Consider the following 16,777-nt stretch of genomic DNA (forward strand, 5'->3'; position numbering starts at 1 on the left):
TCTGGGGACCCTTTCCAAGCCTGCTTATTTCCATAATGAGGATTATAATAGCACCCAAGGTAATAGATGTTTTGAGAAATAAATGAGGCAGACCATGTAAAGCGCTTAGCGTCAGCCAGAACATTACACAGTGCTGGATAAACCATAGTTTCTTTTATTACTAGCAGGCCCTTAGTGTAATAGAGGAAGACGAAACATTTCTAAAGGCAGAGATCTAGATTCTGGTCCCATCAATCACTCTTCATCTGGGAGCCTTGGGCAAATCATTTGATCCCTTTTAAAGTTATTTCCCACATCCACAAACCAGATGGTTGAGTGAAAATAACTCAAACTTTTTTTCCAATGAAAAAAATACTTAAGATGTTAATAACACTAACCCATCAAAGGAATCACACGGGGAAACCTAAAATTGGTTCCTATTCACTATCCTCAAGTTTACAGACATAAAAAGTAACATATTTATAACAGGCATCATTACTCAGAAAACATGACATGTCTCATTTCAAATATGATTAGCAAGTTGGTATTTAACAAATATGAATTAATCGTTAATATATAAAACACAGAATACCAAGACTGTTTTTAAAAAGAATTGTTTATTTACTGGACCTGGGGCAGATTAGATACACAACCAATTTTAAATGTACATCTTTTAACTCAATTTTGAAGTGTTTTCACACACACACGCACACAAATTGGCATGCAACAGTTGTCCTAAGGTAAAACACAGTCACCTTAAACTGTTGCAAGTATTTTCACCCAAGGTTGAAAAATTGTTTATCCTGAACATGAAAACCTGTAACAAATTTAAATTAATTATATAAAACTCGTTACTTGTAGTTTTCCCCTTGCAAAGATCCAAAACAAATGTACAAGTAATCAATATACATCAGTCACAACATAATCCTGGATCATCCCCACACCAAAACTAGATGCTCCTTTAATTTTAAACCCATCATCAGAGGCCAAGAGAAAGTCATTTCGTTTTATACAAAATTCACATGTGCCAAAAAAAGAAAGACCCAAGAAAAACAAAAACAAACACCCTAGTACTGACAGTAATGCTCAGTACACTAATTAAACAGTGGCCAAAATGCCACTGATCAAAAATAAAATAGTGGCTGTATATCACTGCAAAGAAATCCAAGAGGCTTTTAACCCTTTGGCTTCACAAATCCAGATTTTTCCAATTATGTGAATGCATACCTCCTCCGTGCCAAGAGTAGAGAAAGTGGATGTGCCAGCATAGAAAGAAAAAGAACCACCGTTCGCTGCAACACCCAGAGAATTGGCTTTAATAGAGACTTCTTACAAGGTTAGGCAGAAACCAAAAAATGGTTATTAGCTGCTTGTGTCAACAATTTTAAGTGGTGGTGATTGAGTTCTAAGCAAAGTAAAACTTTAAAGGGGAAAAAGGTTGTTGGTTTAAGTCTTATCTTTAAAGCAAAAACAAGACAGACAAAGTATAAAAGTACCAACCTGGTAGCATCCTCTAGTCACAGAGCTCTGCCATTAGGCTGGATAGAACATGTCAAGATTCAGATTGTTGTTTCTGATAAGGACTCAACAACAAAATGAACCTTTAATGACTTGAACTGCAGGATAAGGGATCCCAAGAATGCAGTCCTTTTTAGTAAAGTACTATCAGTAAAGTACTATCCTGAACAAACTGCATTTTACTATGAAAACAAAAGGAAAGAAGATATAATAAGGACTATACACCTAATTCCACTTACAGTGTTTGAGTTCTGGAAGGACCTGTATATGGAGAAAGAACTGAAATATGAAATCATGCCAATCACATGTCAAATTTTCACTGTAACTTTCCTAAAAAAGTGTTTTCCCCCAATATCTATTAATCACAAAGAAACAGAAGCTGTGAATGTACAGTTTAGAAAATAAAAACATAGAAACTAATGACATTATTATGACCAAGATGTCTGGTAAACAGTGAATTATGAGTTTCAGATCATCAGGAAAAGGCTTTTTAAACAACCCTCCGGACTTCAAAAAATCTCTTCAGGTAGTAGATCTGTCCCAATGTCATGGCAACTAGAACAAGAGCTTCAAAGAAGGACCAAAGGACCACTCTGCTGTTTGTGTTGTCATTGACTGTTGAGGACAAACAAACAAACAAAATTTAACAAAAAGAAAGAAAGAAAAAAAAAAAACCAGCATAGGCATCATAAATTATCCCCTATTCTTAACTCCATGTGAGAGTAATACTTCACACAACACTCACAATACTCTAAATACCTCTGTCTTTTGTCCCCAAGCAACTTAACGAACTTAGAAGCAGAGAACTTTAGATCTAGATGAGACCTTAAAGATTCATGGAGTTCAGTCAAGCCCAATCTGATAATGCATGAGAAAAGAGAGGACAAGTGACCTGCCTAAGGTCACAGTCTAGGGTTAAAACCCAATCCAACACATTAGAAAGTCCCTGCATTACAATCCTTTTTGCTGAATCAGAAAATTGACTTAAAAAAAAAAAATCAAGAGATTATTTCAAGATCACAGAGTTAACCAAAAAGCACTACCTACCAAGTCAAAATGTGTCAGTCTAAGTGCCTTTCTCTTTAAGCATTTATCCAATAAATATTTACTGAGCACTATGTACAGTACTTAGCATCTGCTCTAGATGGTGAGGTTTCTCAGTTTCATGGACCAGTACTGGCAGCTACTACTAGACAAACCTGTACTAGTCTCATGATTTACCCCATTTTTAAGCTAAGAATTTGATCATCAAAGGAACAGCCGTGACTATATTATTTTATTCCACTCAATTTATATCACATTCTTTCAACTTCCTGATCAAATTCCTTAACTTTTTAAAAGCACTGGGTAGTTTCTGATTTTTCTGCAAATGGCCAATACTAAAAACAATAATAATGAGCAATACAGTAATATAGATGAAAAACTGTCCTATTTTTAGATGTATGTATACCATTTATTAAAAGATAAACTAGAATTGCAATAAATACTGGACTGATGATCACTCAAAAAGAAGTGAAAAGCAATTAAATGTTTCCAGAAAGATAACTTGTAGTTATTCAAAACAGTGGGTTTTTTTCCAGACTAAAAACAGACACATGCCCAAGAACATTAACTAGAACTCTAAAAACCACCAACACTTACATTTTAGTGCTAATTCCATGGCATGAAGTTTATTTCTGCTGCAAACTTAGTAACCAATTTCTAGCATAACTGAATGACTAGCATCTTAAAATTTTTGTCTAAAAGGGGAATGGCTGAGTAAACACTTCAAAATATTAAGCAACCACATAAAAAGAAGTGTTTATCTCTCCATTCACTTATAGAAAAATGCATCTTTAAGCTTAAATAGAACACACTGAAGCATACTAACATAGGAAAGTAACCATCTAGGAAAATGTGTGTATATAAGACGCTGTTCTCTTGCCATTCACACATTAGCCTGATCTAAAAGCAACACAGAGCTATTACAATACCGTAGTGTAAAAAAAAGTCTCATTAGAGCCATCTCTGAGAAGCCAGTGTTATAGGAAGATGTACAAATAGCAAACAACATTGTGGGAACTATTTGATTTGTGAAATTAAACTGAATGTCTAAAATTCTACTTTGTTTGTGAAACAAATACAAGAGTATCTCCATTCAAATTAACGACAAGAGAATAGGTTGGATGTCCCCATAGACTGGAAGACTGGTGCTTCCTCTGGCTGCTGTGTTCCCAAGAACCTCCTATTTCCTTAAAGCCACCTGGCCTGAACTACTTAAACTACAAAGCAGTGAAAACTCTGAGTCCTCACACTTTGTTCACTGCCCTTCTCATCCCAGAATGGGCTGGCCCCCACCTGGGAGCAAAATAACCAACAGGTAAGGGAGAGAAGGTAGGGATTCCAGAGGGTGAGGAGATCAAGAGTGCAGGCAAGGAGAAGGAATCATGGTGGAAGAGGCAAGAGAGTATGCATAAAAGCCTTGGTCCATCTCAGGCCCCATTCCATCCCAAAAAAGGGAGAACAGAGGCACTTCTCCAGTCTGTTACATTTACTCATTATTCTCCCAAGGACAGGTGAAGTCTGCACTCTAGGTCTTAAAGGGGCCTTTCTATCAGCAGCAAGAATAGATGTAAGAGGGTGGGAAGAACAGAATCACATCTTGAAGAAATTCAACCTGTTCTTATCTATTTGAGTCGCTCTTCTCTCCACTCCCTACCCCAACTTCAAAGCAAAGATTCCAGACATAAGCCACTTTACATTTACAGACGAGCGTGCTCCCAGTGAGGTCTATCCCCAAGGACAACATGGAGGATGAAGATACTGAATGGGTGCGGACCTGGATCTAAAATATGGTCATCTGGTCTGTGGGTCAATATGGTACCTCTTAATTTTAAATGCAAAACCAACATAATTAATGCTACATCCTGGGCTAAAACAGGCTTTTGCAACCTAAGATGGGATTCCAGTTATCAATGTTTCTGAAGACTAATACATTCTCAATTCCCAGTTTACAAACTTGGGAGCCCAAACTGATCTTCACCTGGTGAGTACCTCTATTCATGGTTTAATGCTTTCTATTTTAACTAGACTAAACATTAGGTTTTAGAAAAACAGCTAAGCCTCAGCATATAACATTTACCACACTGGCACAAAAGTTTCAGATGTGTGATTTAAAACCAATGCAATACCACAGGGAACTCTGTTCAATGTTATGTGGCAGCCTGGATGGGAGGGGAGTCTGGGGGAGAATGGATACATGTATATGTATGGCTGAGTCGCTTTGCTGTGCACCTGACACTATCACAACTTTGTTAATCGGCTATACTCCAATAGAAAATAAAAAGTTAAAAAAAAAAGCAATATCCATTTTTCAGTGTTTTTCCCTTCTGCTTTACAAAAACCATTAGCTTACTCCCTAGCTGACCATACATTTTTTTAAACTAAGGTCTGGTTCAGAATGAACGTCCCAATAATAAACTAGTCTAGTACAAAGTTCTACAAAGAAACATGTATACTCAAAAAATATCTTTGCATAGATGTTTTTTTAAGTCAATATTTTAGTATGTTTATGTTTGCAAAATTTCCAAATGAGGAAAATACAAGCAAGCTCTTGGGTAATACACCATCACCAATTCACGGCCCCCAGACACAGCCCCCAGTCAAATCATTAACTTACTTGCTCTGTGTATTCTCTCCCGAACTTCCATGTATTCCTGTTCATGCTTTACAGCTGTCATTGCCACTGCGAGCTCATTAATCATTTCTTCTAGCTTGTTCTGGTGAGCTACAAACGGATTTGAAAACAGATTAGCACATACTTGGCAATCTTTTTCTGAAAAATACTTATAAAGCAGTAAAAAAAAACAAAAAAAAAAAAAAACAAAAAATTCCTCCAGAGAAGGCATACAAAAGAAGCTATTTTTTTTTAACTTTTTAAAATTTATTTATTTTATTTTATTTTTGGCTGCGTTGGGTCTTTGTTGCTGCACGCAGGCTTTCTCTAGTTGCAGCGAACTGGGGCTACTCTTCGTTGCGGTGCACGGGCTTCTCATTGTGGTGGCCTCTCCTGTTGCGGAGCACGGGCTCTAGGTGCGCAGGCCTCAGCAGTCGTGGCACACGGACTCAGTAGTTGTGGCTCGCGGGCTCTACAGCACAGGCTCAGTAGTTGTGGCGCACGGGCTTAACTGCTCCACGGCATGTGGGATCTTCCCAGATCAGGGCTCAAACCCGTGTCTCCTCCATTGGCAGGCAGATTCTTAACCACTGTGCCACCAGGGAAGCCCCAAAAGAAGCTATTTTTAAGAAATGGCTCAGACATCATTTTGGACCACTGATGACAATTTAATTCTCAACGCATTTTTTCAAGTTCATTCCCAGTAGAGAAACCCTTTTCAGAGTAGGAAACATACTATACAACGTTTACTAACTAAAGGACTACAACCCTAAGAAATGTCTTCCAAGGAATTCCTAAGTTAAGTTCACTAAACTCACTGCTAACCAGCTAACCATAGTGGAGAAAATAAAAAGACTGGTGGGGGTGGGTGGGGAGGAGGTGCCACAAAACATAAAATAAACAAAACCCTAATAATAATCCTATAAATAATGATATTTAAACTAAATCAAAATCTACTCTTAAAAAATCATATAAGTCTAATGTTAATTTAGGAGTAGTATCAAAACTGACTTTTAATCTTTATGAAGCTGAGCAGAGAAAAACATGAAGATGTTTTGAGGAAAATCCACACCAACTCAACATTCTTCTATTACAGTCAAAGCAATAATTTCACTACAGTGGGAAACAGCAGGCACTGCAAGTGAAGAAACAAGCTCTCAGCCACGCAAGGTTTAAAAGCAGGTATTCTCTTTAGCAAGGTAAACTAACAGTTCTGAAAAATAAGTGTATGCTTCTACGTAATGCTGTATTATGACAATGAACAAACAGGTATGAAAAAAATATACCACAAGGGAAGACTGCATCGGAGGGGTTTCTTCAGGACTGCCCAAGATTGGGCCTCATCTTGAATTCCAAGATAATTCCACAGATAATCCTACATTTCTTAAGAGAAACCAAGAGCCTCTACCATTTTAAGGTAGTTGGGCTGGAATCACAAATGATCCCTCACTAGCTTCATGTGAAAAGCCCAGGCACTAGGTGGAACCTTTAGAGAAGGGTTTCTCAGGAGAAGCACTATGGACATTCTGTACCACATAATTCTTTGTGGTGGGAAGCTGTCCAATGCATTGTACAACCACCAACCCAGCCATGAGAATCAAAAATGTTTCCAGATACTGCCGAATGGCCCCTGGGGGGCAAAAATCATCCTAACCTGAGAACCACTGCTTTAGAGGAAAGCTTGATTTTATAGCTGCCATTCACTGATATTAACAAACAAAAGCGAGCATTTTAAATATCGTGTTAAAAGATTTAAGAAGAGTATTCACATTCATCAGCCAACATTTTCTGACTATTTAGAAAGGACTAATTTCCAGAAAATGAACAAAGTCAAAGCCCTTCAAAACTCCTGATTCTCTTTGAGAATTAGCCAAGTCCTGAACTGCAAATGACCCTGGAAAGCAAGCACAGAAATTTCTTAGTAGTATGATTCTCTAAATTCTATAGATTTCAACACCTAAAAACAGTTCACCTTCTTTATGTAAATACTCTACTAAGTGCTCACTATCTAGGGCAAATGATATCACATTAATACTATGAAGTACTATTAAAACTACTACTACTACTACTAGTTTCCAAAAATCCTGAAATGTACTGTGCCCAAAAAAAAAAAAAATCCTTACATGCTGGTTCCTGGTAAGCAATTTATCCAGAAGAATCAATTTAGGGTTCACGGCTGGTCAGTTGAGGAATAAAAATTAATCCAACTGCAACATATGTCTGACAAAGCTTTTGTCACCTTATCTAGACATGGCTCCTAGAACTACATTTCACATCTAACCAAGTTTCAAATGACCTAACCTGTATCTCCTGTAACCAAATAGAAAACCACCAAAAAACAACCACTCTAAAACTCTAAATTAGCTGTAGGGTTTTTTTTTTAACTAAGAGAAAAAACACTCTCATGCTAACAAACTGAGGTTAGACAGAAGGAAAGCAGAAATTAGACAGTAGCCAACAAAAATATGCAGAAAGACAGGATGCTGTCAAAAATCAATCCACATACCATCCCAGGTATCTCCACCACCTGAAGAAAAGTATAAGATATAAACACACACATACAAAAAGTTTAGCTAAACTAGTCATGTATACAAATGAGCAACTAAAAATGTGTATACCAGAATAAGCAAATTAACAGAACAAACAACCTAAGACACATGTAACCTACATGCTTATAAGAGCACAAGTGACTAAGCTGCCTGAAATAGCAATTGTAAAGAAGTAAAATATAAACATGAACCTCCAATAACTTCTTCTTGTTAATTAGGAGATTTCGATAAATAAAAAGTATATTTCACAAAAGGTTTTTGGTCATAAATACAGTCAGAGAACCTAAAATATCAAACACTCCACTCAGGTGCATAAAATGTACAGAATTAATATTAACTCTTAGAATGTGTTATCAATCTTCTGAATGTTCATCTCACCTTCTGTTTCCATGTCTTGTCCTTTGGGGGCCTCCCCAATATCAATGGTGAACATCACTATCTTTGGAGTCATGGTGGACATCCTATTGCTAAAACAAAACTTGTATGTTCCATCCATGTGAGCAGCAAATGTGTATTTCCCACTGGACTCCCGGTCTCCTTTATAAATTCCTTTATTATCAGGCCCTGTAATCTGGAAGCAGGAGAGAAACGCGTGAGATAGCTCAAAAGATTTAAAATCGTAAGTGATGTCTGTTGGCAATAGAACATTCTCTAAGAAAATGTAACCTGCCGTTGGCTCCACTTCAGTTACTGACAGTAACCTCTTTGGGCTGCAGTTCTCCCATTTAAGAAACAAGGCTCTCCGAACGCCTTTCAACTCTACATTTGTTTATGTGACAACATTTGTCTTATTTGTCCAACTTAAACGTAAACCCCTCAGAAACACACCATACACTTGTCTTCAAGTGGCCCAACACCACCAACAAACAGGCAAATATGTAGCTGTTAATATCAAAACCAGAAAAAAAGAAATCTCTTTAAAACTAAGAATTTTGAGCAAGCTACACATCTAGGTTTTCCTGATTGATCTGCCGGTAAAGGAAACTGCTTCATCTGAGATGCCTAAAGGCCTAAGGGAAAGGACTAGGTTGGAAATTGGGAGCCCCATGTTCTCACCCCAGTGTGTTACCCCACTGTTAGGCCTTGCTCAAGTCAGTTCCTCTTATGAAGCCCATGCCACCTGTAAAACTTGCAGACTGAAACAGTTGATGTCTTAAGATCTTAGCTAATTTTAACAGTCATTCCTTCCGTCATCTCCTTATTTCTGGACTTCACTTGTTTTGTGCGATTTATGTCCCACTCAGTTGATGGTCACTGTCAGATGGAAAATCCTTAGACCCAATTAATCATACTAATAGTTGAATTTAAATAGTAATTACATCTGGTTTCCTAAAAAGAAAGTCAGAAGCGAGTCATTCCCTGAACTTAAAAATAGACACAGGAGAAATTTTAGGGACTGCTAGTTTCTTAAAATAATTTTCCGTTTTCTCCAGATACTACGCTGCAGTCACTTCTAAACTGCATGACCCAACTCCACTCTCCTAGTCATGAGATGGCTAAACGAGGTATCCGGAGGTTTGTGTAAGAACGAGTTAAGTCGGGTGAAAAAATAAAGGCAAACACAACGTGAACCTGCCTAGCACTCCTCCATAGCTTCCGATTTACTTTTTCAGAAGTTTCCATGCCACGTCTCAACTTTAATTTGCGCTATGAAGGGAAGCATCGAGACCTGCCACTAACTAAACGCGACTGTGAAACGCCTCCTGGGCCCGGAGCTGACACGCGGCGCCTGGTCGACAAAGCTCGGCGAGAGGTTCCAAGGGGAACACGTCGTTCAAGCTGAGAATCCAAAGCAACCACGCAACGGCTCCGTATCCCGAGCGGAGCCCGGAATCCGGGCGGGCGCGGGGAAAGGGACCGTTAGGGGGTCACCGGGTGGCGGCTCGGGCCCCTCCCAGTACTCGGACAGCGGCCTCCGTGTCCCGCTCCCCCCGCGGGCCCCGGGTGCCGACAACCCCCGAGCGGCCGCGCGACCCCGCCTTGGCCGCGGGCAACGCGCCCGCACCTCCACGTCGATGTCCAGGAAGCCGCCCTCGGCCACCTCGAAGATGAGGCCCATCTTGGTGCCCGAGGTGACCCGCTCGAAGAAGCACTCCTCGGCATGCGCGTCGATGCTGACGAAGTAACCCGAGGCCGTGGCCAGGAGGGCGGCCAGGAGCACCAGCAGCTCAGCGAGCGTCACCATGGTGGGGCTGGGGCCGAAGCCAGGACCGGGACTGCGGCCTCCAGAGCCGCCGTCACCGCTGCCGCCGCTGTCGTCTCAGCCGCCGCCACCTCAGCTCCGCCCCTTCCGGCTGCGCCACCCGAGGGGGCTGATGCGGGCGCCGTGGATTGGTGGGCGCCAGTTGCTGCCACGTAACGGACGCACGGCGGCCGCCGAGGGACAAGGCAGCTCTGCGCTGCCCGAGCCTGGACGGTGGCTCCGAAGGACCAGAAACCATCGTCCGTATCCCTATCCCCGTTCGCGTACAGCCTAAGTTTCCGTGAAGCACACTAGAAAGCGGTAGTATCAAGAAACCTCTTCCGCCCCATGCACGACCTTTTTAGGATTATCCACAAAGACGGCGAAAGATTTGGAGGCAGCAATAGAAGTGGAAGGAGGAATGGGGCTGAAGCCAAGGACTTGAGATTTTATGTTAGCCTCCCCTCACCTCTCAACAACCGACTGGGGAAGGATGGGGACGGGTATAGACTGGGAAGGGGCACGAGGAAACCTACTGCGATGTTGGAAATGTTTTATATCGCCACCTAAATGATGGGTACATGAGTGTTTACGTACGCTTTTTTTTAAAACTCAGGAAGCTGTATACTTAAGAGTAATGCTCCGTATTTTACTGTATGTATATAATACAACTACAAAAAAACTTTACCTTGTCTACATTCTCCAAAGTTAGAAGTCTCTCACCTCCCCAGAGTCTTGCTGACACCCCTTTAGCTCTTGCCAGCTACTAAGACAATTTTTTTCCAGTCTTTGCCTCCTGGCATACTCCTACTCATCCCTCAAAACCCAACTCAGATGGCCTCTCCAGACCTCCTTCTGCCAAATACTAGACGCCTTCCTCTGTGTTTACAAGGCAGATTTGTGCCTACTGAGTTATCGTTATTTACCAGTCTGTGTCACTCATGAGGCACTAGTCCTGGCATGTCTGTACTATGCTCTTAGGCTGTAGCATAGGGCCACAAAAAACCTCACTCATGACATGTTAGCTGACATCAAGTTCACTGAACTGGCCTGAAGATGAGATATGGATTGTTACTCCAGTGTTGCACATAGCTGTGTGACCTTAATTATGTTCCATCACCTCTCTGAACCTTAATTTCCCTATCTATAAAAAATGTGCCACCACATTCTTTGCTTATCTGGTAAAGTTATCATAAGGATCCGGTGACGCTATGTACATAAATGTGCTGTGCAAGTTTGAGGGATTATTTCTTCAAAGGCTATCAGGCAATAGGGGGCAGTAGTGGCCCAGTATCCAGTTTCCCACTCAGGTGTCAAGAAACAGGTGCAGCTTGGGTGATGGAAGGTTCCTGGCTGTGACAATGTGTTAGTGAACTCAGAGTTCTAGTAATGGTCCCCTGATTCCCCACCTTGCAAAAGGCCCTGCTTTTCCTGGCAGGTCAGTTCCATAATGTTATCCTGGCAGCCTTCACTGGAGGGAGGCTCAGCCTAAAGCTTGCTTCTCCAGCCTCACCAGCCCATTTAGAAGCCACTATTTCCCTATAGTAAATCTCTTTCTGCTTGTACCTTAAGAGGTTTCCTATTAAAGTGAAATAAACTGACAAATATAGCCTTTTTTACTTCCCAAGCAACCCAACTCTGTAGAAAAGTACCAAGAACAATTCTATTTTTATCTGGATGTTAAATGTTAATTTTCATTTTCAAACTGATTAAATAACATTCTAACTCCACTTGTCAGGGATTTAAAATGTGGACACTTAGCATCTCAGTGGACCACAGTGAATTGTGTATTATGGGGGTTTTATTATGTAAGTCATGGGACCCAAATCCAAATGCCTTCAGGGATCAGGCAGTTTATATGAGATGGCATCAGCTTAAGGCAATAGGGAGTAGGGAGGAGTGTGGCAAACTGAAGCATAGATGCTGTATGTAAATACATTCAACTCCAATTTTTGAAAACATGGTGGTGGCCAAACCAAAGATGCAGCCAGAAGTCATCTATAAATTTATATGTTATATTATAAAAGTAATGATGCTATCAAAAATTGGAAAAGAGACAAAAGTAACTCTAATCACAAAACTATAAAATCTATCAACTACATGGTATATTTTCTTCTTTGCCCAGGTTTTTCTTTTTAGCACCCTTGTCATAATTACTCATCAAGTATCTTTCAACAATATTTCAGGATCTGAAGACAAATTAATTCAAAGAACTACAGGCGCTCAGGATTTGTCAGGTCACCCACAGAGTTGTTCAGCCATCACCAGTCTAGTTCCAAAACATTTCATCACCCGAAAAGAAATGCTGACTTATTAGCAGTCATACCCCATTCCCCATACCGCCCCCCACCCCAGGCTGATCTACTTTCTGTCTCTGTGGGAGGAAATCATACAATATGTGGCCTTTTGTGACCAGCTTCTTTCACCCAGCATAATGTTTTCAAGGTTCATCCATGTTGTAGCCTGTGTCAGTATACCATTCCTTTCTATAGCAGAACAATACTGTATTATGTGGATAGACCATATTTTGTTTACCCATTCACCCATTGATGGACATTGGGTTGTTTCCACTTTTTGGCTCTTATTAGGAAAGCTGCTATGAACATTCACGTACACATTCTTGTATGGACATAGAGTGGACAAGATAAATTATTTCTTCGTGGAATCAGAGGCTTGTTGTGGCAGAGACTAGGAAACCAGGGTAGAAAGTGATGAGGGATTTGTATCAGTTGCATAGTCAGTTCTCCAATGCTGACAAGTTTTAAAGAGAAGAACAAAGGCTGTTTCCACAGAAAGCCTAAATCAGCTTTCTCCTGTCTGGGCATTAACATTCCCCTTCCCTTCTGGTCCCACAGAAGTCTTTTTTAAAATTAGGAAAGAGTAAAGGAGACTGGAGAATTTTCTTTCATTTTTCTTTTCTTTTTTCAGTTTTTTTTTTTTCCACGCTACACGGCGTGTGGGATCTTAGTTCCCTAACCAGGGATGGAACCCGTGCCCCCTGCAGTGGAAGCACGGAGTCTTAACCACTGGCCCACCAGGAAAGTCCCTCATTTTCAGTTTTAAAATGTCACTTTAGGGACTTCCCTGGTGGCGCTGTGGTTAAGAATCCGCCTGCCAATGCAGGGGACACAGGTTCAAGCCCTGGTCCGGGAAGATCCCACATGCCACGAAGTGACTAAGCCCATGCGCCACAACTACTGAGGCTGCACTCTAGAGTCCACAAGCCACAACTACTGAGCCTGCACGCCACAACTACTGAAGCCCATGCGCCTAGAGCCTGTGCTCTGCAACAAGAGAAGGCACTGCAATGAGAAGGCCGCGCACCGCAATGAAGAGTAGCCCCTGCTCACGGCAACTAGAGAAAGCCCATGCGCAGCAACGAAAACACAACCAAAAATTTTTTTAAGTCACTTTATTAATAACAATATTGATATACAAAAATAATGAAAATTCAATACAAGTTTGACCACAACATCAGCACTTAATCAAATAAGCTGTTCTGGGGGACTCCGTGGAGGCCTTTAATCTCAGACCCATCCCAGACCTCTCTGCTCACCTCTGCATCACAAGGAAATCTGTTTCCCAGGCTCCCTTTCACTCTGCTTCCTGGTAGGTTCAGCCGGTTCCAGGCACTGGCGGAAGATTAGAGGGCGGAGGAAGGAAGAAGCCAGAGCATTTGTCTCCCTCACTGCTTTGGGAAGCACCTCCGCTAGTGACTGCATGTTCAAGGCTCCAGCTCCTCTGAAGGTCCCGATTCCACTGGGTGGTCCTGGGTCCTGAGCTTTGACAGTCCTAATTCGTCCCTTCCTTTCTCTAGTCCTAAATGGGTTGGTGTCTTTCTGCTTTTGTTAATCTGTGCACTGTCTCACCATCCTGTTGGGTTCCTCAGCTCTATCACTGCCTGTTATGATGGTTTCAAAATATATCCAGGAATTCCGTGATCCTCCGCCCTTCAAAAGGTGGAGCCTAGGGAATTCCCTGGCGGTCCAGTGGTTAGGGCTCTGCGCTTCCACTACAGGGGGCACGGGTTCGATCCCTGGTCGGGGAAATAAGATCCCACATGCTGCATGGCACAGGCAAAAAAAAAAATATATATATATATATATATTGGAGCCTAATTCCCCTCCCCTGGAATGGGAGGCAGAATTGACTTAGTGACTGACCTTTGCCTAAGAGAATGTGGAAGATGTGACAGTCTGTGACTTCCAAAGCTAGGTCAGAAAAGGAATTGTTGCTGCTTCTTCCTTGTTCTCTCTCTCTCTCTCTCGACTTTTTCTTTTTTTATTTTTTATGAATTTTTGAATTTTATTTTATTTTTATACAGCAGGTTCTTATTAGTTATCTATTTTATACATATTCGTGTATATGTCAATCCCAATCTCCCAATTCATTCCACCACCACCACCCACTACCCACCACTTTCCCCCCTTGGTGTCCACACATTTGTTCTCTACATCTGTGTCTCTATTTCTGCCCTGCAAACTGGTTCATCTGTAACATTTTTCTAGGCTCCACGTACATGCGTTAATATACGATATTTGTTTTTCTCTTTCTGACTTACTTCACTCTGTATGACAGTCTCTAGATTCATCCACATATCAACAAATGACTCAATTTCGTTCCTTTTTATGGCTGAGTAATATTCCATTTTATATATGTACCACGACTTCTTTATCCATTCGTCTGTCGATGGGCATTTAGGTTGCTTCCATGTGCTGGCTAATGCAAGAGTGCTGCAATGAACATTGGGGTGCATGTGTCTTTCTGAATTATGGTTTTCTCTGGGTATATGCCCAGTACTGGGATTGCTGGGTCATATGGTAATTCTATTTTTAGTTTTTTAAGGAACATCCATACTGTTCTCCATAGTGGCTGTATCAATTTACCTTCCCACCAACAGTGCAAGAGGGTTCCCTTTTCTCCACACCCTCTCCAGCATTTGTCATTTGTAGATTTTCTGATGATGCCCATTCTAACTGGTGTGAGGTGACACCTCATTGTAGTTTTGATTTGCATTTCTCTAATAATTAGTGATGTTGAGCAGCTTTTCATGTGCTTCTTGGCCATCTGTATGTCTTCTTTGGAGAAATGTCTATTTAGGTCTTCTGCCCATTTTTTGATTGGGTTGTTTGTTTTTTTAATATTGAACTGCACGTGCTGTTTATATATTTTGGAGATTAATCCTTTGTCCGTTGATTCATTTGCAAATATTTTCTCCCATTCTGAGGGTTGTGTTTTCATCTTGTTTGTAGTATCCTTTGCTGTGCAAAAGCTTTTAAGTTTCATTAGGTCCCATTTGTTTATTTTTGTTTTTATTGCCATTATTCTAGGAGGTGGATCAAAAAAGATCTTGCTGTGATTTATGTCAGAGTGTTCTTCCTATGTTTTCCTCTAAGAGTTTTATAGTGTCTGGTGTTACATTTAGGTCTCTAATCCATTTTGAGTTTATTTTTGTGTATGGTGTTAGGGAGTGTTCTAATTTCATTCTTTTACATGTAGCTGTCCAGTTTTCCCAGCACCACTTATGCAAGAGACTGTCTTTTCTCCATTGTATATCCTTGCCTCCTTTGTCATAGATTAGTTGACCAGAGGTGCATGGGTTCATCTCTGGGCTTTCTATCCTGTTCCATTTATTTATATTTCTGTTTTTGTGCCAATACCATATTGTCTTGATTACTGTAGCTTTGTAGTATAGTCTGAAGTCAGGGAGTCTGATTCCTCCAGCTCCATTTTTTTCCCTCAAGATTGCTTTGGCTATTTGGGGTCTTTTGTGTCTCCATACAAATTTTAAGATTTTTTGTTCTAGTTCTGTAAAAAATGTCACTGGTAATTTGATAGGGATTGCATTGAATCTGTAGATTGCTTTGGGTAGTATAGTCATTTTCACAGTATTGATTCTTCCAATCCAAGAACATGGTATATCTCTCCATCTGTTTGTATCATCTTTGATTTCTTTCATCAGTGTCTGATAGTTTTCTGAGTCCAGGTCTTTTATCTCCTTAGGTAGGTTTATTCCTAGGTATTTTATTCTTTTCATTGGAATGGTAAATGGGAGTGTTTCCTTAATTTCTCTTTCAAATTTTTCATCATTAGTGTATAGAAATGCAAGAGATCTCTGTGCATTAATTTTATATCCTGCAGCTTTACCAAATTCATTGATTAGCTGTAGTAGTTTTCTGGTGGCATCTTTAGGATTCTGTATGTATAGTATCATGTCATCTGCAAACAGCAACAGTTTTACTTCTTCTTTTCCAATTTGTATTCCTTTTATTTCTTTTTCTTCTCTGATTGCCGAGGCTAGGACTTCCAAAGCTATGTTGAATAATAGCGATGAGAGTGGACATCCTTGTCTTGTTCCTCATGTTAGAGGAAATGCTTTCAGTTTTTCACCATTGAGAATGATGTTTGCTGTGGGTTTGTCATATATGGCCTTTATTATGTTGAGGTAGGTTCCCTCTGTGCCCACTTTCTGGAGAGTTTTTATCATAAATGGGTGTTGAATTTTGTCAAAAGCTTTTTCTGCATCTATTGAGATGATCATATGGTTTTTATTCTTCAATTTGTTAATATGGTGTATCACATTGATTGATTTGCATATATTGAAGAATCCTTGCATCCCTGGGGCAAAATCCCACTTGATCATGGTGTTTGATCCTTTTAATGTGTTGCTGGATTCTGTTTGCTAGTATTTTGTTGAGGATTTTTGCATCTATATTCATCAGTGATATTGGTCTGTAATTTTCTTTTTTTGTAGTATCTTTGTCTGGTTTTGGTATCAGCGTGGTGGCCTTGTAGAATGAGTTTGGGAGTGTTCCTTCCTCTGCAATTTTTTGGAAGTGTTTGAGAAGGATGGGTGCTAGCTCTTCTCTAAATGTTTGATAGAATTCACCTATG

At 40.4% G+C, this 16,777-nt stretch overlaps 1 protein-coding gene across 1 annotated transcript; it reads right to left on the minus strand.

Moving 5' to 3' along the window:
- Positions 1 to 577: 577 nt before the first annotated feature.
- Positions 578 to 9,984, minus strand: TMED2 (transmembrane p24 trafficking protein 2). The gene is made up of 4 exons (XM_019950236.3): positions 9,707 to 9,984; positions 8,080 to 8,272; positions 5,156 to 5,263; positions 578 to 2,112 (listed from the first exon to the last, which is right to left on the minus strand). The coding sequence occupies exons 1-4, from the start codon at positions 9,884 to 9,886 to the stop codon at positions 1,988 to 1,990; spliced, it is 606 nt and encodes a 201-aa protein (XP_019805795.1). The 5' UTR covers positions 9,887 to 9,984; the 3' UTR covers positions 578 to 1,987.
- Between the last annotated feature and the right edge of the window lie 6,793 nt (positions 9,985 to 16,777).

Source organism: Tursiops truncatus, chromosome 13, assembly GCF_011762595.2.
Source record: "Tursiops truncatus isolate mTurTru1 chromosome 13, mTurTru1.mat.Y, whole genome shotgun sequence".
NCBI classification, from domain to species: Eukaryota; Metazoa; Chordata; class Mammalia; order Artiodactyla; family Delphinidae; genus Tursiops; species Tursiops truncatus.

What these genes read in the sequence shown, in the direction of transcription:
- TMED2 (XM_019950236.3), bottom strand. Translation starts at nt 9,886, where the DNA reads ATGGTGACGCTCGCTGAGCTGCTGGTGCTCCTGGCCGCCCTCCTGGCC. An exon ending in TCCTGGACATCGACGTGGAG is followed by an intron (nt 8,273 to 9,706) that starts GTGCGGGCGCGT and finishes TCCTGCTTCCAG; the next exon opens with ATTACAGGGCCTGATAATAA. An exon ending in ACAAGACATGGAAACAGAAG is followed by an intron (nt 5,264 to 8,079) that starts GTGAGATGAACA and finishes ATCCGTTTGTAG; the next exon opens with CTCACCAGAACAAGCTAGAA.